Source organism: Geotrypetes seraphini, chromosome 2 (assembly GCF_902459505.1).
Source record: "Geotrypetes seraphini chromosome 2, aGeoSer1.1, whole genome shotgun sequence".
Lineage (NCBI taxonomy): Eukaryota > Metazoa > Chordata > Amphibia > Gymnophiona > Dermophiidae > Geotrypetes > Geotrypetes seraphini.
The window spans coordinates 233,227,061-233,252,462 of record NC_047085.1 but is presented as its reverse complement, the minus strand read 5'-3'; the positions used below and the strand labels follow the sequence as shown (position 1 = coordinate 233,252,462).

General features: G+C 42.8%; 1 protein-coding gene across 3 annotated transcripts in view; it reads left to right on the top strand.

The window, feature by feature from the left end:
• UBN2 (ubinuclein 2) overlaps window positions 1-25,402 on the top strand; it is a 264,565-nt gene that overhangs the window by 47,421 nt on the left and 191,742 nt on the right. For all 3 annotated transcript variants that reach the window (XM_033935206.1, XM_033935205.1, XM_033935204.1), the window contains exon 4: window positions 11,219-11,320. In XM_033935206.1, the coding sequence (XP_033791097.1) occupies window positions 11,219-11,320 (102 nt within the window). The remainder of the gene's footprint in view (window positions 1-11,218; window positions 11,321-25,402) is intronic.

Sequence of the window (25,402 nt, the reverse complement as noted above, 5' to 3'; positions counted from 1 at the left end):
ATGGGAGTTGGTGGTAGGGGGAAGCGGAAATTTACATTTTTGAAAACAGCCAAGTTTTCAGATGTCTACGGAATAGTTGGAAAGAGCCCAGGTTGCACAGCTGAGCAGGGAAATTATTCCAGAGCTCTGTAGTTTTGAAGTGAAGAGATTTCCCTACTTTTCCAGTGCAGGTAATGCCTTTTAGTGAGGGAAAAGATAATTTGAGCTTTTGGATAGATCTGGTGATGTCAGGTCTCGCAGCATTCCAAGATAGAAGAATTAAAGGGGGAAGAATGCCATGAAAGTTAGGAATCCAACATAAATTCTCAATGTCCCTTATAATCTTATTGTTAGCCAACAAAATTACTTCAGGGCCTTAGAGTCGCCAATAGGTGCCAGAGATTTCTTTGGTCACCATTTAACTTGGCTTATGGCTTCCTCACTAGCCCCCTCATTCAATTTTTTCATGTTTTTTATATTGTATAAAGTGCTCAGCGCAGTATCAAAAATTTTTTAAATATATTAAATGTTATTTATTAATCTAAAAAAACTCATAGTAATTCCACCACTTATCTTTGATCTTTCCTATTAGTAACATCAGGAAGGGACCTGTCATTCGACATGTTTTGCCCTCAGTCTTTTTCAAGAACAGTCCCCCCTTCTCAAGTTTTCGCACTCCATCCCGATCTGTATTAGAGTTCTAAAGTTCCAAAGTTAAATGGTGACCAAAGAAATCTCTGGCACCTATTGGCGACTCTAAGGCCCTGAAGTAATTTTGTTGGCTAACAATAAGATTATAAGGGACATTGAGAATTTATGTTGGATATCTTAACCAATGTCTTACATTGAGACCTGAACTGATACTGTTGCAATGAAAGTTAGGCAGGCACATTTAAAATAGACCCTGGAAATTACTGGGAGCCAGTGGAGTTGTAGCAAGAGTGGTGAAACATGGTCAAATTTGCTCTTTGCAAAGATCAGCCTAGCTACAGTACACTTCTCCCCCTCCCCATTCGCGGTTTCGGCAATCACGATTTCACATATTTGTGATTTTTGGGGGAGGGGGAAAAAAAGAACCCCCCCCCACAGTTTAGTCTCCCCCCCCCCCCCCCCCGGTGTCCCAGCCTTACCTAGTGGTCTAGTGGGCTTTCGGGGCAGGAGCGATCTTCCTACACTCCTGCCCCGTGTAGATCGCCAATAGGAAATGGCTGTGGGGAGTTCCCGTTGTAGTCTCGAGAGACTACGGGAACTCACGGCAGCTATTTCCTATTGGCGATCTGCATGGGGCAGGAGCATAGGAAGATCGCTGCTGCCCCGAAAGCCCGCTAGACCCACCAGGTAAGGCCGGGATGCCGGGGGGAAGGCAGGAGGGAGGCGGGGGTGGGTCAGAGCCGGACCAGAAGATATTCGCAGTAAGTGTATTCTGGATCTGCTGAAGTCTTTGAAGACTTTTCTTGGTCAGGCTTAAATAGACCGAGTTGCAGTAGTCCAGCCTTGAAAGAATTATTGATTGAACAATGATAGCAAATGTGTGACCTTATCAAATTTCCTCTTAAATTCCAGCATTTTAAGAACATAAGAAGTTGCCTCCACTGGGTCAGACCAGAGGTCCATCGCGCCCAGCAGTCCGCTCCCAAGGCGGCCCATCAGGCCTATGACCTGTGAAGTGGTCCCTGACTATTCCTATAACCTACCTCTACTTCTATCTGTACCCCTCAATCCCCTTATCCTTTAGGAATCTATCTAAACCTTCCTTGAACCCCTGTACTGTGCTCTGGCCTATCACAACCTCCGGAAGCACGTTCCATGTGTCCACCACCCTCTGGGTAAAAAAGAACTTCCTAGCGTTTGTTCTAAACCTATCTCCTTTCAATTTCTCCGAGTGCCCCCTTGTACTTGGAGGAGTGTGTGGTGCAGTGGTTGGATCTACAGCCTCAGCACCCTGGGGTTGTGGGTTCAAACCCCGCGCTGCTCCTAGTGACCCTGGGCAAGTCACTCAGTCCTCCAAAGCCCCAGGTACGTTAGATAGATTGTGAGCCCACCGGGACAGAGAGGGAAAATACTTGAGTACCTGATTGTAAAAAAACACTTAGATAACCTTGATAGGCGGTATATAAAATCCTAATAAACTTGAAACTTGAACTTCCCCACAGTCTACCTTCTCTATGCCCTTCAGGATTTTGAAGGTTTCTATCATGTCTCCTCCAAGTCTCCGCTTTTCCAGGAAGAATAGCCCCAGCATTTCCAACCTGTCAGCATATGAAAAGTTTTCCATACCTTTTATCAGTTTAGTCGCTCTTCTCTGGACTCCCTCAAGTACTGCCATGTCCTTCTTGAGGTACGGCGACCAGTACTGGACACAGTACTCCAGATGTGGGCGCACCATTGCACGATACAGTGGCAGGATGACTTCCTTCATCCTGGTCGTGATACCCTTTTTAATGATACCCAACATTCTGTTCGCTTAGCGGTATTTTGAATAGTTTGTAATCTCTTAATATTATCTTTTGTTGTGCCCATAACAACTGATCCCTTAAACTGTTAGCCACTAATCTCCAACTATGTAAGTTCCACTCAATTTGTAGCATCTTTCTAATAATTGTAAACCGCATAGAACTTCACGGTCCTGCGGTATATAAACTGTTATTATTATTATAAACGATATTGCAATAATCTAAATTTGGTGATCAATAATGCATGGATAAGAGTATGCAGATTGTGTTCCAGAAATAATCCCCTAATCGTAATTTTCTCATGGTTTTAGTTATTTTAGCATTTTTAGGCACGGAAATCTTGCCGGCGGCTTTATTGGATTGTTAGCCATCTTTTTTTCAAAAGATTCCTGTACTTCCAAAACTCAACTTTTTGCCTCAAAACTGGTTGGGCGGGAGTCATTGGGCTCTGCTACCCCAAATTCATGCCAGGATTGTGCAAATTCTGTGCCTTAGGAGCGTCCTTGCACCATGTGCTGTGCCGCATGGACAGGAAAGGCGTGAGCAGCCAGCTTAACCTCTCCTGAGCATGCTCAGCTGACAAAAGGGTGGCTAACCCGCTGGGGTGGCTTTTTCTATTTTCAGGGCTTGGATATAGTGACACCCCACAGCGCAAAGTACAGTCATCACAGGGTGACTTCTAGCTCCCTGGTATGGCTTTCTTCTCAGAATTTATTCATTTATTGTGGAAAGCCTCTCAGGAGAGCCGTGCTCTGCCTGTACAGTCCCACTGCATGCTGGACTTGCCTAATCAAGGCATTGCCTTCCAGGGCATTCAGAATATCTTAAAAAAAAAAGGGGGAAGTCTTATTAATAGGAGATTTTAACATGCCGGATGTTGATTGTGGTATGCCTATTGGGGGGGTCTTCTAGAAGTAGGGCAATTCTGGATTCTCTACAAGGAGAACTGTTCCAGCAGTTGGTATTGGAACCCACGTGGGATTGGGTCATACTGGACTTAGTGCTTACAAACAGGGAAAGTGTTTCTGATGTTAAGGTGGGTAATCATCTAGCATCCAGTGATCACTGCGTGGTACGGTTTAATATTAAGATGGGTATAGAGAGGGCTCATTCAAAAGCAAAAACTAACTGTGTTCGGATGGGGGTTTAAGTCAAGGAATTATTGTCTGGATGGGAACGTCTGAAAAGAGTGGAAATGCAGTGGGCAAAACTGAAAGAAGTGATTGTAAGGGCAACAAACCTTTTTGTGAGGTTAGCTTTCATAGACTACAAAAGATCGCAGAAAGTGGAAGACAGGCAAAAATATCTGGAAAAGTTGAGAGGCTGGTCGTGTAGTCAGGAAGGCGCAAAGATGCAAATGGAAGAAAAAAATAGCTGACACGGTAAAACATGAAGTCAAGACATTTTTTAGATATATTAGTGATAGGAAAAGGGCAAAAGTGGCATGGTGAGACTCAAAGGTGAAGGGGAGGAATATGTAGAAGCTGATAAAGAAAAGGCCGAATTGCTTAACATATATTTCTGTTCTGTGTTCATGTCTGAAGTGCTGGGAGCGGCAGAAGCCAAATAGGGTTGGAGGAGTAATAAATCCTGATTGAATTTCAGAGGGTTGTGTTCGTGAGGAGCTAGCTAAAATAAAGGCAGACAAAGCGATGGGGCTGGATGGTGTACATCCAAGGGTGCTGAAGGAACTTAGGGAAGTTCTGGTAGTTCTGCTGACTGACCTTTTCAACGAGTCTGTAGTTGAGTGGTACTGGAGGACTGGAGAAGGCAAAGAGGCAAATCTTACCCAACAACCCTTCAGCAATATCGTTTATAAAAATGTTAAAAAGAATAGGCCCAAGAACAAAACCTTGACGCACACCACTGGTAACATCTCTTTTCTCAGAGTGATCTCCATTGATCACTACCCTCTGTCGCCTTCCACTCAACCAGTTCCTGACCCAGCCTTTCACTTTCACATCCCAAGAGCACTCAGTTTATTTATTAGACGTCTGTGTGGAACACTGTCAAAGGCTTTGCTAAAATCTAAATACACCACATTAGTGAACATCCTCTATCCAATTCTCTGGTCACCCAGTCAAAGAAATTGATCAGATTTGTCTGACAATACCTATCTCTAGTGAATCCATGTTGCCTCCAGTCCTGTAATCAACAGGATTCCAGAAACTTGACCATTCTGTTTTAAAAGTGTTTCCATTAATTTGCTTATCACAGAAGTCAGACTTACCAGTTTGTAATTCCCTTCTTCCTTATTTCCACTTTTGTGGAGAGGGACCACATCTGCCTTTCTCCAGTCCTCCGGTACCACTCCTGACTCTAGAGACTCGTTGAAAAGGTCAGTCAGCGGAGCTACCAGAACTTCCCTAAGTTCCTTCAGCACCCTAGGACGTATACCATCCAGCCCCATTGCTTTGTCTACCTTTATTTTAGCTAACTGTTCACGAACACAACCCTCTGAAAATCGATCAGGGTTTATTACTCCTCCATCCCTATTCACGTTTGGCTTCTGTGGTCCCGCTCCTGGCACTTCAACCATGAACACAGAACATAAATATCTGTTAAGCAATTTGGCCTTTTCTTTATCAGCTTCTACATATTCCTCCCCTTCACCTTTGAGTCTCACAATGCCGCTTTTGCACTTCTTTCACTAATATATCTAAAAAATGTCTTGTCTCCCCGTTTTACTGTGTCAGCTATTTTTTTTCTTCCATTTGCATCTTTTCTTTCCTGACTGAGCATTTCTATTTCACTTGTACTGTATACTATACTTGTTTTTCGTGCTACTCCATGCCCAACTTTATGGGGGTGTTTCCCCTTGTTTGGGGGGGGGGCTTTTTTCCATTTAAGAAAAAAACAAACAACTTTGGTCCGTACTGATTTGTTGTATATGTTGTGTTTGGCTGTGCTTTTGACCAATAAACAGTTTTGAATATAAAACTTTCTTGCATCTTCAGGGCAGCTCCACTGTTATGGGGAGCTGCCCCAACGAGCGAAAACCCAGCCATCCAATGCAAAGGGAGGAAGTCGGGCCAGCGTTGTAGGTGGGCCTAGCAGCGTGAGCACGCTCCTTTCCACGGGAACTGAAGGGTGGAGACTGAACACTGCAATGAACACTAACAGAAGAGACTCGGCACAAACAAGCCTATAAAATCCTGTCAAAATGCCACCTCTCTTCACAAACAGACCCTCTAAACACAAGCAGACTTGCCAACAACCCAGATAAACTCTGAACTCCCTCATCCAAACATATTGGACAGCGGTAACCAGCTTACATACATAGCACAAAATGAGAACCCTAATTACTCTAATCCTACTGTTACTATACATCACCACCAGCATAGCAGCGATTCACAACACACTTCCTACATGCAGCACCACTATCTCTTGGCACCACCCACAACAAAACTGCAAAAGTAAAACTAATTTGCAAAAAAACAAACAAACCAATCCAGACCTTTTCTGGAGGAAAGTAACAACATCTCTGATCTCTCCTTCAAACAGCACTACGGCAATGCTAGCAAATTGGAATAAAGCCTTAACCAATACCTTAGACGCTCTCTCCCTCTGCACCCTCGCCAAGTAAAAAAAAGAAGGATCTCTCCCTGGTATGCAGAATCACTAAGAACAGAAAAACAAATAAATATACAGGCAGCTAGAAAGGAGAAGGCGAAAAAGCACAAAACCAGAGAGCGCTATGGAGAGCAGCAATCAATAAATATAAGTTCAACATATCAGAAGCCAAGAAATGCTACTAAGCCAGCAAAATAGGAACCGAAACTAGGGCTTCCCGATTCAGGAAAAATAATTTTGTTTCGATTCAGCCTATTGAATCGATTTTTCGATTTGATTTTCCTGCCCAATTGGGTGTTTTGTTTTGGTTTTTTTTTTTGTTATTTTTTTTTTTTTTTTCAAACATCCTGGTGGGTTTATTTTATAGCCTCTTCACCCCTTTTATAGCCTCTTCACCCTCTTTGCCCTCTCCTACCCACACTGGCACTGTGATGTAAACAAAACAAAGACTTTTCCTCTCTCTGTTAAATCCTAGCTCACTTTCGTGGACTAATACCAGCTCTGGCAGGGTACACATTTCAAATCTGACACATTGTAATCACAAAACAGAAAATAAAATTATTTTTTCTACCTTTTGTTGCCTGGTCATTATTCAAATCATGTTGGTCCCAGGCTCTGCAACAAACGTCTTCTGGTAACTCGCTTGCCAGGGTCTCCTTCTTTCTTCTTTCTCCGTGCTAACCATCCATCTTCCATCTCTGTCCTCTCCTTCCGTTTCCCTTCCCTCCCCCAGAGGTCTGGTATCTTTCCTTTTTTTTTGTCTCCATTCCCGTAGCTGCAGCGATGAACCCCACCATTCCCTGATCCACCATCTCTCTTCATCCAGCATCTTTCCCTCCTTCCCCACCACTCCAGGGTCCACTAGCTCTTCCTTTCTCTTCCCAACTACCCTCCTATCCAGAATCACTATCCACACACCATCCCTTGTGTCCAACTTCTCTCCCTTTCTGTTCCTCCCCTGGGTTATTCCATGTCAAGTGATCAAGGGCTCCCTGCATGACCATCACGGATTTTGATAAAACTTTATGCACAAAGTCCCACATGTATCAAACGAACTTTGGTAAAGTTTTAGTTTCGCCTGTGGAATATTCGTGGAGATATAGCCATTTGTTTGACCCCATACTGCAATGACACAGTACGACAGTGACATTCTGACAACTTTGAGACACAATATCTCACGAGCTATGTTTCCAAAAAAACTGAAACTTAGCTACCCTGCACAACTTTTGGAGCTCTATTCAGTGCTACCAATAATAATTTTTGTCGAGCACTGAGTGAATGGCTGAATTACAGTAAACTTGGCCGAAAAAATTAGTGCTCCAAAAAAAGTCAAAGTTTGACATTACGTAGCTCCCACAATAATTGAGTAATAAATGCGAAATTTGGCACATAATGTCTCAGTACAATGTTGTTTTCAAAAGTACAATTTCAACCTCCAAGCTCTTTCCATTAGTTTACAAATTAAGTGTAAAGTTGCTAATTTGTGTAAAAAGGCCAAAAATAGGGTATTTTCAGCCTGCTTTTACAGAAAAATACCTTTCAAAAACTCTTTCAAATCAGTCTCATTAGAAAGAGCATATTTCAAACCCCCTAGAAAAGTGGGCTTCATTTTTCAACGCAGGTTAACAATGCCCGAAAAGAGGGACAAAGTTGGGAGATGTCACCATGGCAACGGCCTACGTTTCAACTTACAATTATGTCACTTTTCACACTGTTTTTCCCTGTTTATTTTTACTCAAGCTTTGGGTACAATTATAGTGTTCTTAATTAATGATTATTCCTAACTAGAAATTAAGGTGATAATTTTGTTGCATGCAGATCACAAATTACAACTTGTTTTCTTTTTCAGATCCACATTATTATTAATTCAGTTTAAAATGGATGCCAACGAATCGACTAATAATAATCCTTTTCTGCCAGACTGTGCCATTGGGCAAAAATTGTTGTCAAAGTGTCATGACGGCACATTTTATTCTAAAAAATGTGGGCTCATTTTTTTTACATAATTTGTCAACCGATGAAAAATTGCTTATCACTCGGCGCTCTGAAGTTGAACTGATGGATAAAGACAAATCTGCCTCCACCACAAAGCAAAGTATCTCGACAAATACGAATTAAAGCAAACATCGTGTTGTAATCCATTTGAAAAGAAAAATCACATTGTTCAAAGTGGATTGTTAAAAGTCGATCTTGCCATGTCTAATGATTTTAGAAAAGTGGCAAAAATAAATATCAAGCCAGGTCAGAAACTTTGCAGTAGGTGCAAAGCCCAATACGTTTCAATGAGTGAAGCTACTGCAGCATCTTCATCTTCAGACGATTTTGATATCAGCATTTCCGATGCAGTTGATCAAAGCTTGACTGCTTTAGGAACCTCTCCATTGAAAATTCGAAGGTTAGCTAGTAGAGATAAAGCCGGCTATGTGATACGAAAAATTGAACGTGTGCAGAATGTGATAGCCAAGAAGATTACATCTGCTGCTGGAGTTTCAGCTGAAGAAGTTGGGCCGTCTCGTCAGTCTGTAAAATGCAAGTTATGTGAAGATTACACTGACCTCATTGAAGAAATGAAAACGAAAATTGCAATATCCAACAGGTCAATGAAAGTTCAATTATTGACGATGGCCCCAAAAAGTTGGTCAATAAAGGAAACAGCAATGAAGTTTGGCGTTTCAGAGTGCATGGTCAGAACAGCCCAAAAAGTAAAGAAAGAGAAAGGCATTTGTTCTATACCTGATGCAAAAATTGGCAAGTCCCTTCCAAAAGAAATTGCAAATAGAGTTCAAGATTTTTACGAAGACGATGAATTCAGCAGAATATGTCCTGGCAAAAAAGATTGCATTTCAGTCTGCCTCAATGGTTTAAAAGTACAAAAGCAAAAGCGGCTGCTGTTGTGTAATTTAAAAGAGCTGTATGTGGCGTACTGTAACAAATACGGAACTGAAATTGGTTTTTCCAAATTATGTGAGCTCAGGCCAAAGTGGTGTGTAATCGTTGGTGCATCAGGTGCACACTCCGTGTGTGTCTGCACGATACATCAAAATGTAAAGCTCATGCTACAAGGCGCCAATGTCAAAGAGAACTACAAAGTTCTTATGGAAAAAACTGTGTGCGACCTAAATGTCAAGGACTGTATGCTACAACAATGTCAAAACTGCCCTGGTGAAGAAGCACTAACAGCATACCTGGAAGAAATATTCAAGGATTTAGATCCAGAAGAATCAATAGAATTTAAGCAATGGGTTCACGCTGACCGTGAAACATTAGAAACAAGCGTACTAACCATGGACAACTTTATTGAAAGACTTGCAAGCAAGATTTGGAAGTTGACAAGCCACCATTTCATTTCAAAACATCAAAGTGAATATTTGAAGATGTTGAAGACAGGCTTAAAAGAAACGGAAATGATCGTTTTGATGGATTTCGCTGAAAATTACTCATTTGTTGTACAGGATGCCGCCCAAGGCTTTCACTGGGAAAATTCATAAGCTACGGTACATCCTTTTGTTGCATATTACCTCAATGAAGTGGGCACATTGCAAGTTGTAAACTGTTGCATTATTTCTGATCATATGCAACATGATATGATATCTGTACACGTGTTTATTCAAAAGTTGATCGAATTTTTGGTAACTCAAACAAACATTACCAAAATATACTACTTCAGTGACGGCTCAGCTGCACAATATAAAAACTACAAGAACTTTGTGAATTTGTGCAATCACAGAAATGATTTCAACATTGAGGCTGAATGGAATTTTTTTGGAACTAGCCACGGAAAATCACCCTGCGATGGAGTTGGTGGAACAACTAAACGACTGGCTGCCCGGGCTAGCCTCCAAAGACCATCAACGGATCAAATATTGACGCCAAAGGATCTATTTAACTTTTCAGCTGCATGAGTGGGGACTCAATTCTAAAGTCTTGCACCACATTTTATCGATTTGGGAGACTCCTCAGATAGATCTGTTTACATCTTCCAGCAATCACAAGTTACCTTACATTTGCTCCAGATAGTTCTCCTGGAAGCAGATGTATTTCTTCTGGACTGGTCATACAAGTTCCTGGATGCATTTCTACCAATTTCTCTAGTTCTAAAGACATTATTTAAACTTAAACGAGAACCAGCCACCACGATCCTCATAGCTCCTCGTCCCAGACAGCCATGGTTTTCTCTTCTACTTCAGCTGACTGTCAAGGATCCTAATAATCCTCTACAGATCTTTCCATCTCTGCTAACTTAGAGCCAAGGTTCTCTTTTACATCCCATCCTGCAGTCCGCTACATCTACAGCTTGGTACCTCTCAACCTCAGCATAGAAGACTACGATCTCTCTACTCCAGTTCAGGTTTTTATAGCTGCTTCCAGGAAACCACCTACTCGGCAGTGCTACCATTTTAAGTGGACTCGCTTCACCATATGGTGTACTCTCCATAACCTGAATCCTACAATGTCCTTGATTTCTTTGGTGCTGGACTTCCTTCTACACCTCTCAAACTCTGGGCTTAACTTTTCTGTACACAACTGGGATCATTTTGACCCCAGCCCGACTTCTTAGTTTAGTTGCTTACTTATAATGTAATTTTGATTTCAAATTCCAGGTACCTTTTCGATATTAACAGACAATGCGTGTCCTGTTCTTTTGGGATATATACAGCTTTTGAAATTTTTATTATTATTTTTTTTAACCTACTTTAACGTGAGTATACCTAATATACACACCTGGGGTCAAATCGACCCCACAGGTTTATGAACGCAACATTGTCAGAATTATTCATTTTTGCTTGGGTAAGTTCATGTTCTACTTTATAAACTGTGTTTACAAGAAGACAATTTTATAAACTTTGTCTATAAACTGACAAGAAGATGACAAAATTCTGCAACACTGTGGCAGAGCTGCATGCCCTGATCATTGTCAGTTTGTGTGCAGTGAGTGTGCTGAATAAGAGAAGAAACATTATTGAAGCATTACTGGAACATCACTGGTTGTGCTGTAGGCCTAAATACGCATTTAATAAACACAAATGTTTGACTTGAGTGCCATGACAGTGAAAATTCACTAAATTATTAAGCGTGGCAGTTAGGTAGTTGATATGGAGTGGACATACTATAAAGCAGTAGCCCAATCTTGCGGCCTCTAAACATATTATTAAATACTATATTGGAAAAGACAGCCATGGATAAATACTTAACCAAGCAGTTTTCTGTTACAGGGTAGGAAAAGCCATCGACATAGGAAGGACAGACTACAAGATCTTATAGATATTGGTTTTGGCTATGATGAAACTGATCCCTTCATCGATAACTCTGAGGCTGTAAGTAATTGACTTATGTAATGAATTATGGAAGACTAATATAGTGATCACTGTTAGCTTCCCAAAGAAGTTCTTTGACATTGCATGATAATGGAATATGTGATTGAAAATTACTTTTCAAATTTGTGCCAGTTCATATTTTTCTTTGTATAAAACAAAATACTGATGTTCTGAAAATAAGACTAGATTTACTATAGTGTGCTACTGTTAGCATGCACTAGTGCAGTCTCTCCAAGAACAAATAGGATATCAAGTTCTCACTGTTGGGAGAAATCACTTAGCAGTGCATAAGTTTCTCTGGCTTAGATATATCTGAAGATGAACAGTAGAGTTCATCAGATATATCTGAAGATGAACAGAAGATGAACAGTAGAGTCATACACACATGATAGTATGTTCCCATCTTTTAGCCCGCTTCCCCCATTTTTATATTTTTGTAATTTTTCTATACCCTATTTAACTTCTGTTCACTCTTTTTCTCCAACACATGTAACTTTTCCCATCTTTTAATTTAATTTATATTTTATTGTGAACTGCCATGTGGCATTTTGTATAATTTGGTGGTATATCAAGTACTCTTAATTAAAAGAAATGAAAGAAAATCAAAATTTGCAAATTAAATCAAGATAAAATTGCAAATTAAATTAAGATAAAATTTAGACATTGAACTGTGCAAAGGAACTGGTTGACCAGAGAATTGGATATAGGGAGTGTGCTAGATGTGGTGTGTATTGGTTTTAGCAAAGCCTTTGACAGCGTTGCACATCGGCATCTAATGTATGGAACCCAAAGTGACAGACAAGGTCAGGAACTAGTTGAGTGGAAGGCAGCAGAGGGTAGTGGTCAGTGGAGATAGTTTTGAGGAAAGGGATGTTACCAGTGTTGTGCCTCAAAGCTCATTTCTTGTTCTTTTTAACATTTTTGTAAGAAGTATTTCTAAAAGGCTGTCTGGTAAGATTTGCCTCTGTGTGGATGATACCAAAATCTGCATTAGAGTAGATAGCCCTGGTGGTGTGGATACCATGAGGAAGGACCTAGTGATGCTTGAGGAATGGTCTGAAAATGCAAGGACATGAATTTGGGCTGCAAAACCCCAAGGAAACAGTACAGTTTAGGGCACTGATCTTCATTAATTTCTAGGTCAGGGCCATTTTGGATCTGAATGAGCTGAAGGAGTGCTACCAAATATCTTCCCATACAATACCTTAACATTACTGATAAGTGTGTATCAAAGACATCCAATCCACCAGTCTGCTTTCAGACTTTTTATTCTGTGTATACTCAAGGAGATGGGCATTTCCAAATGCATTCTTTTCATCTGTTCAGAAAAGCCTTGTCCTTCAAGCATTTAGTTCTTCTTCCCATCCACTTCCCCCCGTCATAAGTAAAGAGGCAGTGAGTAGCAGAAAAAAATCAGAATGATGATGAGGGCCATCCCAGAGTTCGCAAGGGCCGCCATTGGCTCCCCTTTAATTGAAGAACACTAGTTTAGGGGATGAAGAACGTTTCTGCACGATAGAGGAACATGATTTGGGTGGGATAGTATGTGATAATCTTACGGTGGCCAAACAGGTTGAAAAGGAAACGGCGAAAACTAGAAGGATGCTTGGGTGCATAGGTTTGAAGAATGATCAGTAGGAAAAGGAGGTATTGATGCCACTGCATAAGACTTTGGTGAGACCTCATTTAAAATATTGTGCACAATTCTGTAGCTTGCACTTTCAAAAAGATATAAACAGGATGGAGTCAGTCCAGAGGAAGGCTACTAAAATGGTTGGTGGTCTACGTCATAAGGTGTAGAGGGGGCAGTCTTAAAGATCTCAATGTGTATACTTTGGGGAAAGGTGGGAAAGGGGAGACATGATAGAGACATGTAAATACCTATGTGAGGCGAGTCTCATTTGAATGGAAGCTCCAGAGTAAGAGGGCATGGGATGATGTTAAGAGGTGATAGGCTCAGGAGAAAATACTTTTTTACAGAAAGGGTAGTAGATACATGGAATGGTCTCCCAGTAGAAGTGGTGAAGACAGAGATTGTGTCTGAATTCAAAAAACCGTGGTACAGGCATGTGGGATTTTTTTTTAGGGAGAGGAGGAGATAGTAGATGCTGCAGATGGGCAGATTGGATGGGTTATTTGGCCTTTATCTACTGTTATGTTTCTCTGTTTCCAAGTAGCTGCTGAGGAGTTAATTCTGCTGATAGAACCGTGTATATGTTGGCACTATCAAATCATATCTGTTAAATTTGTGACCAGTGCATCATTCTCTATATTGTTAAAGAAAGGTAGTCCAAAGAGAAGAAAAAAACTGCCCTAAACCATCTAATTAGGGAAACATAAGAGAGCTTGAGGCCTGAAGAAGAGACACATTGTTGGTCTTGATAGGCAAAAATAGAAGGAAGTTGCAGAGCCAAGGTAGTATTGAAATTACAGCTTTATCCCTTTTTTTAGAAAACTGTAAGATCCTGTGCATTAGATATCGAGGGAAAGATGAGATTGGTGGAAAGTGGAGGGGGAGAGAAAAGCAGAAAAGGGCTGTCAGATTGAGAGTACATAGAGCATCAGCCAGGAGCTGTGGATTGAGCTAACTGGGGGAAGGCATGTTTGGCAAACTACAGTCTAGGACCCCACCAAAGTGTTCCAGCAGGCCCCTATGCACTGATCACATGTTAGCTAACCGATCCTGCATGGCTTGTGGAAGCTGGTAGCTAAATACAGCTGCTTGACTCCCTTTACCCCTCTTAATGATGGACTATTTCCAATGTCAGAAGTGGTCCCAAGAAGGTGGTCCTTAATGATGCGCATGATCCTGAAGTATTTGGCAGGATACAATGCTTTCTTCTACTGTAGCTTTTCTTTAGCAATAGATTGCACAGCCTGACCTTTTTTTCCCAGTTTGGGGGTGGGGGGTGGGGTGGGGTAAAGGAGTGAAGGGGAGGTAGTTACTGTTACCTGGTCCTGAGCTCCAAATGACTCCAACTTTTAGTCCTACTCATTAAGCAGACTTTGGTGACTGTTGGGCCTCCCCATGTGAGAGGTGGCTAAGCATTAACAAGAGGGACCATTCTTTAATGGAAGTGCCTTTTTATGGCCTAAGTTTTGTAGGGTAGTATGGGAGACCTTTCAGACCCTCAGTTATCCCGAGACAAGCAGGCAGCATATTCTCACTGATGGGTGATGTAACCGACAAAGCCCCGGTACGGACCACTTTAAAAGTACATCACCACTTTAAGACTTTAAAAAGTTTGTGATAGCCTGCACCACGCATTTGCGAGTGCTTTCCTGCCCGATGTAGGGGCGCGGCCCCTTAGTTTCTGCGTAGCTAAGACTTTTTCAATGACCGTTGAGCTTTTTTTCTTTCGCTGCATTCCCGCTCTCGCGAAATTGTGACTTTTAGTCATATTTCTTTTTCTTATCTTTGTTTTTCCATTCGTGTAAACTTTCCCCTCCCCCCACCCAAACAAAAACATTTTTGGTTTTTTCCCTCTCGCGTGTTTGGCCCGTAGGGGCCTCTTCGACAACCTTGGCCTCCAATTTTGATCTGGCAGGGGCTGTTTTCCCGTCGATGTCATGCCCGCAGAAGGGTTTTAAAAAGTGTGGTCGCTGTGCTTGGCCCATTTCGGTGACTGACCTGCATTGCTGGTGCCTCCAGGGCTTGGGGCCTAAGCACAAGCCGGAAACCTGCTCCCGTTGTTCTTCTCTTCAGAAAAGAACTTTGAAGAACTGACTTGTCCAGCAGAAGCTCCTTTTTGGCGTCTCAATGGAGGGAGACTCGACACTGTTACCGACGTCCCATCTGGACCTCAGGTCAAAGCAGCAGTGAGCCAAGTCCTGCTGAACTCAAAAAAGCCCTGAAAGCACTCCGATCTCGGTGAGTGTCTCGACATCGACCTCCTAGTCATTGGAGCGTAGAGCCGCACAGAGGGTACTGGTACTTACCCTTAAGCTAAAGATAAGACAATTTACTTCAGGAAGAACTGGGTGAGCATTTTCAAATGCTAGTGCCGATCCAACGCCTGCCTGTGTTGACATAGACTCTCCCGGTGCCGGTCTGAGCCATCGACACCAGTAGCACCTCCTCTGGAGTCTCTATCGGTGCGCACACTTTCCATCAAAAATTTGGCACTGTCGACTCAACGATGACATTCCTCCTCAACACAGAAATCACCTGAGTCAACTCAGATGTGGTCTCGCAAAGTATTGCAAAAACCTAAGCACCTGGAGCCTTCGACACCGAGTCCGATCTGTTCATGATTCAGATCTGTGGGGGGACTCTGAGGATCCTCTTCTCTCTGAGGCTGAAGGCTCTACAGATGATGACTCTCCTCAACATACATCCCAAGAGGCTCCTATTTTATCTGAGAAGTCATCTTTTTCTAAGTTTCTTCGAGAGATGTCAGAAACTTTATTCCTCTTGAAGCTGATTCCAAACGTTCATAACAGTTCCTCAAGGCGCTTGATTATGATCAACCATCCAAGGAACTCCTCAAGCTTCCCCTTCATGACATCTTAAGGGAAACTCTCTATAAAAATATAGAGACGCCACTTACCATCCTTGTGGCTCCTCGTAAGTTGGATTCTTTATACTGAGTAGTACCAATTCCTGGATTTGACAAACCCCAACTTCCACATGAGTCTCTCCTGGTAGTGTCTACCTTGAAGAAATCCTCAGGGGCTAGTGTGTATGCCTCTGTACCTCCTGGCAGAGAAGGTAAGGCTATGGATACCTTTGGCAAATGCCTATACCAAAATGCCATGTTGGCCAACCGGTCTGGCAACTATAATTTCCATTTTTCTTTCTACCTCAAGCATTTAATTAAACAAGTGTCCACTTTTAAAAAAATATATTCCAGAATGCAAGCTTCAGCTTTTCAGCATCATGTTTCTGACCTGTTCCAACTCAAAATATATAGTCCATTCCACTTATGATACATTTGAGCTCACTTCTCGTGCTGCGGCAATGTCAGTGGCCATGAGGCGTCTGGATTCGTGTTTCTGAGCTGGATGTGAACCACCAAGACAAGCTTGCCAATGCTCCTTGTTTAGGTGATGAGCTTTTTGGTCCCTCCTTGGACATGGCTACTCGAGTTATCAGCTCATGAGACCAGATGGGACACCCTGGTCAAGCCTAAGAAGAAGCCTCCATCATCTCATTTTTTCTGGTCAGCTTCTTCTTATCAGAGACGGTTTGCTGCTAATCCTGCACCTCCTCCTCTATTTCAACCAAGGAGACAGGAACAGCAACCCCATCAACAACAAAAACCACAGGCTGCTCCCCAAAAACCTACACAGCCTTTTTGATGTGTTTCTTCAGAGCATAGCCACTGTCAACGTTTTACAGTCTTTGTCTCAGCCCATCGGAGACCGTCTTCAGTTTTTCATCGCTCGCTGGGTGCTCATCACATCAGACCTTTGGGTTCTCACCATCATTCGGCGGGGTTACACTCTCCATTTTCACACCCTGCCTCCAGACCATCCTCCAAGAGAGTCTGCTTTGGACCTTGCACAGTCCAGGAGGTTCAATGCCTTCTCCTGTTGAATGCCATCGAGGAAGTTCCCCTCTCTCAGCAGAATCAGGTATTCTACTCCTGTTACTTCTTAGTTCCAAAGAAGACGGTAGGACTGCAACCCATTCTGGATCTCAGAGCTCTCAACAAATTTCTAGTCAAGGAGAAATTTTGGATGCTTTCCCTCACCCTGCTTTATCCTCTCAATCAGAACAATTGGCTATGCTCTCTGGATCTCAAGGAAGCTTACACACATATTCCAATTCATCCAGCTTCCAGAAAATACCTTCATTTTCAATTTCATCAACCAGTACAAGGTACTTCCATTCGGCCTGGCATTTTCTCCCAGAGTATTCAAGAAGTGCCTGATTGTAGTGGCCGCATCTCTCCAATCACACGGCTTCCAAGTCTTTCCTTACCTGGACGACTGGTTGATCAAGGCTGTTATTCTCTCAGGAAGTGATCCAGTCAACATCTCATTCCATTTATTTTCTTCAGACATTGGGATTTGAAGTCAGCTTTCCCAAATCACATCTTATTCCGACTCAATGTCTTCAATTCATTGGAGCTATCCTAGACACCACTCTCATGAGGGCATTTCTTCCTCAAGATCGCTTTCAGGCTCTCATTCGTCTCTGTCAGCATCTGCTTCCTCTTCAGTCCATCTATGCCAGACACATGATGGTTCTTCTAGGCCACATGGTGTCCACTGTGCATGTGACTCCACTGGCACGACTCCACCTTCGTACCCCTCAGTGAACCCTTGCATCTCAGTGGTCTCAAGTGACAGATTGTCTCTCACAACATATATCTGTAACATCATCTCTTCTGCAGTCGCTTCAGTGGTGGATGATCTCCTCCAATCTATCAAGAGGTCTCCTTTTCATTTACTCCATCATCACAAGGTCATCATGACAGATGCATCCCCTTATGCTTGAGGGGGTGCATATGGACGAACTCCAAACTCAAGATCTTTGGACCGCCAATGAACAGAAATGTCACATCAATTTCCTGGAGCTCAGAGCAATGTTTTATGCTCTCAAGGCTTTCCATCATCTTCTCTGCCCCCAAGTCCTCCTTCACACAGACAATTAAGTAGCAATGCATGGGAGGCAGTGGGACTGCTGGACGACCTGGGAGGAAAAGGGTGCGTCAAGGATGACAAACAAATTGCAGACAGACTGAATTCCTTCTTTGCGTCTGTCTTTACAAAGGAAGACACCGCAACAATATCTGACACAGTGAAAGATAGCATAGTCCGGCACCTAGACACACACGACCTGATGAGAGTCAGTCAACATGGGTTCAGGAAAGGGAAATCATGTTTGACGAACTTACTTCATTTTTTTGAGACAGTGAACAGACAAATTGATAGTGGAGAAACGGTGGATATTGTATACTTGGACTTTCAGAAAGCGTTCGACAAGGTTCCACATGTAAGACTTCTCAGGAAATTACAAGGCCATGGAATAGAGGGAGATATACAGTGGTACCTTGGTTTATGAGCAAAATTCGTTCCAGAAGCATGCTCGTAAACCAAAATACTCGTATATCAAAGCGATGTTATCAACAAAAGTGGACTAGGTTTTCTTCCTTGTGTCTTCTTCATCATCATGATCCAACTTCCTTGACAGTGGAATTGGTGTTGGATTATCTACTTCACCTATCTGACTCTGGTCTCAAATTTACGTCCATCAGAGTCCATCTCAGTGCTATTACAGCTTTTCACATGCCAGTTGAGGGAAAACCTCTTACTGCTCGTCCTTTGATCTCCAGATTAATGAAAGGCCTTTTCAATGTTAAACCACCTCTCAAGCCTCCACCTGTCGTCTGGGACCTTAATGTGGTTCTTTCCAGTTTGATGAAGCCACCATTTGAACCAATGGCCACAGCTCATCTCAAGTTTCTTACCTGGAAAGTGGTCTTCCTTATTGCTCTCACCTCTACCAGGAGGGTCAGTGAGTTACAAGCTTTGGTAGCAGATCCACCCTTCACAGTTTTTCATCATGACAAAGTGGTTCTACGCACACATCCAAAGTTTCTCCCAAAAGTTGTCACTGAATTTCCTGTCAATCAGTTGTTCTGCCAGTATTTTTTCCTAAGCCTCATTCTCATGCAGGAGAAACCGCTTTGCATACTTTGGACTGTAAACGTGCTTTGGCTTATTAGATCGACTGGACAAAGCCTCATCATACTTTTCCCCAACTGTTCATCTCATTTGATCCAAACAAATTGAGTCATCCTGTTTCCAAGAGAACGATTTCCAACTGGCTGGCTGCCTGTATCTCATTTTGTTATGCTCAGACTGGACTGGCACTGGAGAGTCATGTCACAGCCCACAAAATTAAAGCTATGGCAGCTTCTGTTGCTTTCCTCAGATCTACTCCTACTGAGGAAATCTGTAAAGCTGCCACCCAGTCCTCAGTTCATGCATTCACTTCTCACTATTGTCTGGAGTCCTTCTCCAGACGTGATGGACACTTCGGCCAATCTGTATTACAAAATTTATTCTCCTAAGGCCAACACTCCCACCATCCCATTCTTGTTAGCTTGGAGGTGACCCATCAGTGCCTGCTTGTCCTGGGATAAAGCACAGTTACTTAACCGTAACAGGGACAGCAGGCAGATGTTCTCACAATCCACTCACCTCCCCGGGTTGGCTTCTTAGCTGGCTTATCTTAACTGAGAGACCGTGCGCCTACGTCGGGCGGGAAGGCAGTCGCACATGCGCGCCTACGTCAAGCGGGAAGGCAATTGCGCATGCGCAGTGCGGGCTATCGCAAACTTTCTAAAGACTTAAAGTGGCAATGCACTTTTAAAGTGGTCCGTACCGGGACTTCGTCAGTGACATCACCCATCAGTGAGAATATCTGCCTGCTGTCCCTGGATAACACCTGTCACGGTAAGTAAATGTGCTTTCTCCGCTGTCTATTTCTAAGATTGAACAACCTCCACTTCATTTAGAATACTGTATACAATTCTGGAGATCTCATCATCAAAGAGATATAAACAAGATTGTGTCTGTCCAGAGGTAGGCTACTTAGATGGTCTTCATCATAAGGCGTATGGGGACAGTCTTAAAGATTTCAATATGCACACTTTGTAGGAAATATGGGAGAGGGGAAATATGATTAGAGAGATTTAAATATCTATGTGGCATAAATGGGCATGAGGCCTTTCTTTCAGTTAAAAGGAAGCTATGGAGAGAGAGGGATGAAGTTAAGAGGTGATAGGAGTAATCTAAGGAAATACCTTTTTACAGAAAAGGTGGTAAAGTGTGGAATAGTCTCCCGGTAGAGGTGGTGGAGACAGACTGTTTTTTAATTCAAGAAAGCGTAGGACAGACACATGGGATCTCAGAGAGAGAGGAAGATATAGTGGATGCTGCGCATGGGAAGACTGGATGGGTCATTTGGCCTTCATAACACATAAGACTAAATACTACAGGTGGTGGGCCCCTACAGCATCTAGTTCCTCTCCAGGCGTTAAGAGGTGTTAAAAGCCAGTTTAAAATAATATTTCCAATAAAATAGGCAAGACATTCTAGACAAGTGGGTTGTGTCCTCATGGCCACGTGCCATCTGCAAAAGGAACCCAGTTCGGATTTTTCTCTGTGCCTCCTTTGTACTTCACTGGGCTCCTTAGTTCCACCTACAGTTTTTCCCTTTGCACGCGTACCAGCAAGAGTTTGCTTATTCTGATCTCCCCTGTTTACTACTTTATTCAGTGTTTTTAGACTTTTTCTTTTTGGATTCTTGTGCTCGGAGTGTTTCCTTAGCTCTGCCTGCATGGAGAACACAGACTTCAGTCTGTAGCTAACAGGCCAATCCCAGTGGATACCTGTTTAGATTTTTTTGGAGCTTAGGGCCATCCCTGAAATAGTCTCACCTACTGTTAAGCAGGGGTTAAGTACAGGCTGTTAGGCGCTTTTTGGAGGCTCAGCAGTGTCTCGCAGGGTGCTGGCTGTGTCTTCTAACCTCTGCTCATCCCAGTACATGAATGTCAGTTCGCATGGGTGGAAGTGCAGTCAAGCATCGGGTCTGACTGGCATCCCGAAGATCAGTGTTGAAGAGGTATTCCCAACATGAGGCAGTGATTCTCTGATTCCAGCTACTGTAAGACAGCTGAGACAGGCTGCAGAACATCTCTGATACTGGTCACAGTGAGTAAAGGCTGTCGCAGCCTGTGAGGTTAATCGGGAGAGGTCTGAAAAGTGGGGTTTAAAAAAAAATAAAAAATTAAATTTTATTTTTATTGAAATTTCAATTATTTCACAAGAATCCTCTTGTTCAAGAAAAACAGAAAGAAAACGTATAAAAGGAATTACATCACTAATGTTAATTAAAATATTAATTAACAAACAAAATATATTCAATCTTTCTCAGACCACAACTTGGAGGAGGAGAATTCCATAGAGTAGAGAGACTCAAAAAGGAGAAAAAATCAATAATCTGGAAATAGGCTTAATAGCTATAACACCATATTATAACTACTGTTCTACAGTTTCTGATATTCCCCCTTTCGCCAGAGTCTTCAGATCCAAAAAGGATCGTAATTGTTCCGGTACAAAGAAGACATATTTGACTCCCAGGTATTTTATTAAATACTTGCAAGGGTATGCTAATAGAAATGTTCCACCAAGAGCTAATGTCTCCTTTCTCATTGCAAGAAACAATTTCCTGCGCTCCTGTGTAGACCTGGTGACATCTGGGAAAATCCAAACTTTTTTTCCATGAAACATAGTTTGTGAATTCTGAAAATATAATTTCATGATAGCATTCAGGTCCTGCTCAAAAACAAATGAAATCAGTAGGGTGGCCATCTCAGTATTTTCTGATAAAGTAGTTTTCAACAGCTTGGTAATATTTAGAGAAGTATCTTGCTGAATCTGTGAATCAGGCATGGCTCCAGCAACATTTTTAGTTGGCAAATAACAAATTCGATTAATTGGCGGTATATGGTTTGAGGAAATTTTTAATATTTCAGTCAAGAGTCTTTTAAACATATCTAATGGTGCCACTCCAAATGCTTTAGGAAAATTCAGTATACGAATATGTAATCTACGATTATAATTTTCCAGCTGTTTAGTTTTTCTAAGGAAAAAATTTATCTCTTTAATCAAGTCATTAGTAACAGCCTGAACGTCTGTCATGGTTGTTTTAACTAGTTGAATTTCATTAGAAAATTCTTCTTTAGTATTTTGAAAGGACTTTCCAAGAACATCCACAGTACTTACAAGAGTCGCAATCTCCTGTGAAGACCTGGTCATTGAGGAATTCAGCCTCTTGAGAGCTTCCCAAATACTCTCGAGGGTAATCACTGCCAGTTTTGATGTTAACAAGCCAGTTTCCAAACCGGCTCTCTATTTTCCCTGACTCGCTGGATTTATCGGAAGCCCAGCCCCCTGATTCGGGGTTCCCCCTGGTTCTTCCTCCACACAAGGACCTCCCGGCAGGGCCGCAACTACAGCAGGGAGTGGCGGAGAAATAGTTCCTGGAGGGGAGAGAGAAACCTCCAGTTCAAAATCTCCAGCCGCTCTCTCTGATGAAGACAGCCCGAGCGTACCTCCAGGTAAATCTCTGGCGTTGTTGTTGGTGGTGATATAATCCAGAATCGAGCGCTGGACAGGGGTGGATGTCCTAGCCGCAGTGGGGTCGGCTCGGACACTGCCCTTGCGCTTTTTGTACGGCATTTCCAAAACAGAAGTTAAAAGGCAAAAGGAACACTTTCGGATCGATGTTAGTTCAGCCGCCTCCATGCTGCCGCCATCTTAACTCCTCCCCTCCATTATCAGCCTGAAAAGTGGGGTTTTGATATCTGTATGTTCCTCCTGTGTTCCCCCATCTGAAAAATCCTAAAATCACTGTTTTTTTCACTTTGGTAAGTGTGAAAAATATTGTGATTTTGGCATGAATTTCTTAGCAGTGGTCATCTAGGATTTTTTGCAATCTTTTTTTCCAAAATCTCCCTGCAAAACTGCAATTTTTGCTTCAAACCTTGTTGAGATGGAATTCTTGTGCCCTCCTAGTGTGAATTATTGGCAGAATTGTACAAATTGGGTGACTGTGAAACCTTTTTGCGCCATGTATTACGTGGCACAGCCGGGAGGGGCAGCAGTTCAAGGCTTAGTCTCTTCCCTAATTAAGCAGGTGATTATATGCTCAGCTAGCACAGTAGGGCGGCTTATTTTGTTTTCAGGGCTCGGCATGGTTGATGTTTCCTTGCGCAGGGCTGCGGACATTCTGCAGCCTCAGAAACACATTTATTTCAGTCATATCTGGGTGACTTTATGCCCCAGGAGCTGGAGGCCTCCTCAGACTTTATGGCAGGGGTGCCCAATACGTCGATCGCAATCGACCGGTAGATCGGAAAGGCAATGCGAGTTGATTGCGGAGCCCATCCCGTGATAAACTCGTGTTGCCATCCCGATCTACCGGGCCGATCAGCCTTCCTTTCCCCGATGTCCCCACCACCGCCCCAAGCTCTCCCTGCAGAAGCATCGGACTGACCAGCATTCCGCTCCCTGACGTCAATTCTGACATCTGAGCGGAAATTCTGGGCTAGCCAATCGCTGCCTGGCTGGCCTGGAACTTCCTCTCAGACGTCAGAATTGACGTTAGGGAGCGGAATGCTGGCCAGCACAACGCTTCTACAGGGAGAGCTTGAGGCGGCGGTGGCTTTGGGGGCCTGTTCCTTGATAGCTGTGGCGGTAGCAAACCTAGTAGCTTGGGAGGGGGTAGGCAGGAAGACAAAGAAAGAAGAGAAACAGAAAGAAAGAGAGAGCAGGGAGACAGAAAGAAAGGGGGCACAGAGAGAAAGAAAGAAAGGGAGGCAGGAAGAAAGAAAGAAAAAGTTGGGGGGAGAGAATGTGGTCTGGAGGAGAGGAAGTATACAGAATGCTGAAAGAAGGGAAGAAATATTGGATGCACAATCAGAAGAATAAAATGCAACCAGAGACTGATGAAATTACCAGACAACAAAGGTAGGAAAAATTATTTTATTTTCAATTTAGTGATCAAAATGTGTCCGTTTTGAGAATTTATATCTGCTGTCTATATTTTGCACTATGGCTTCCATTTACTAAACCGCAATAGCGGTTTTTAGTGCAGGGAGCCTATGGTTGTCGAGAGCAGCGCGGGGCATTCAGCGCAACTCCCTGCGCTAAAAACTGCTATCGCGGTTTAGTAAAAAGGGAGGGGGTATATTTGTCTATTTTTGTATAGTTGTTACAGAGGTGACATTGCATAGAGTCATCTGCCTTGACCTGAAAAAACCCTGGAATATGAATGATAATTAACATTTTCTCTGCCTTTCAGTGTGCTATTTTATTGTTGGTAGATCATTTTGACTTGGTCATTTTAAAAGTAGCTCACAAGACCAAAAAGTGTGGGCACCCCTGCTTTATGACATATTTATGGAATGAGTTTCGTTGCAAGCGTTATTTTCCTGTGCAGTCCTTCTCCGCCTCTGTCCTGTTTCTACATGGCGGCATTTTTATGGGCACATATTCCTCTGTCTACTGCTGTTCCAGCGCTGCCTGATCCCAATGTAAGTGATCCTTTGGATGATGACCAACTCGATGGCCCTTTATTCTCCAGCACAGCACTTCCAGGTATGGGAGATCAAGGACTGTATTCTGGCTCTTTGGAGTCCTCAGGAGCGGCCAGTTATTATTTCTGAATTTTGGCAGGAATTGAATTTAGTCACTCAGCTGGCTCTATCCACTTTTTCCTCCTGGCTTTGTGGCGTGTGCTCCTAGTCTTCCGCCTTTCCCTGGCACCCTAATATATGCATTTTTCTCTCACAGCAGTATGTCTCTGTATGCAGCTCTTAGTTTAGCGTGGACCATGTCTCGCTTTTATCCGCTGATACAGGAGTTCCTGCAGCTGCTGGATCAGCCTAGGATGGATTCTTTGGTTGCACAAGTGATTACGCTCACTTCCTTTCCCAGTGCATGGTGGATGATGATCTCTGGAGATTTCTTATGCAGCTGCGGCATCCTTTGTTACTTGCACCTGTTTATCTCGGCTACGCACTCTGGATACTGAGGCTGTAGAGCCTCTTCCTTCTTTTGTCCAGTGGTGTTTCTGTTGGTGACACTTATGTTTTCATGCGAGTACTGCCTAAGGTGCTGGCATACTCCATTTCTGCTCACGGGATGCTCTGGATAAGACAATGGGCTGGTAATTCCACTACCAAGGCTGTTTGGCTGGCCTTTCATTTAAAGGGCAGTTATTGTTTGGCAAGGGCCTGAACAACCTCATGAATTCTGTAGTGGTCTGTCATCCTAAGTTCCTGCCTGATACCTGACCCAGACACTCTAGAGCAGGGATGCCCACACTTTTTGGGCTTGTGAGCTACTTTTAAAATGACCAAGTCAAAATGATCTCCCAACAATAAAATTTAAAAAAACACAAAGCACACTGTAGGCAGAGAAAATGTTAATTATCTTTTATATTCTGGGTTTTTTTCAAAGAGATCAAGGCAGTGACTTTATGCAATGTCACTTCAGTAACAACTATACAACCTGATCAGTTCAACTTTTTTCTTGAGGGTAAGGCAGCTGGAAGAACTT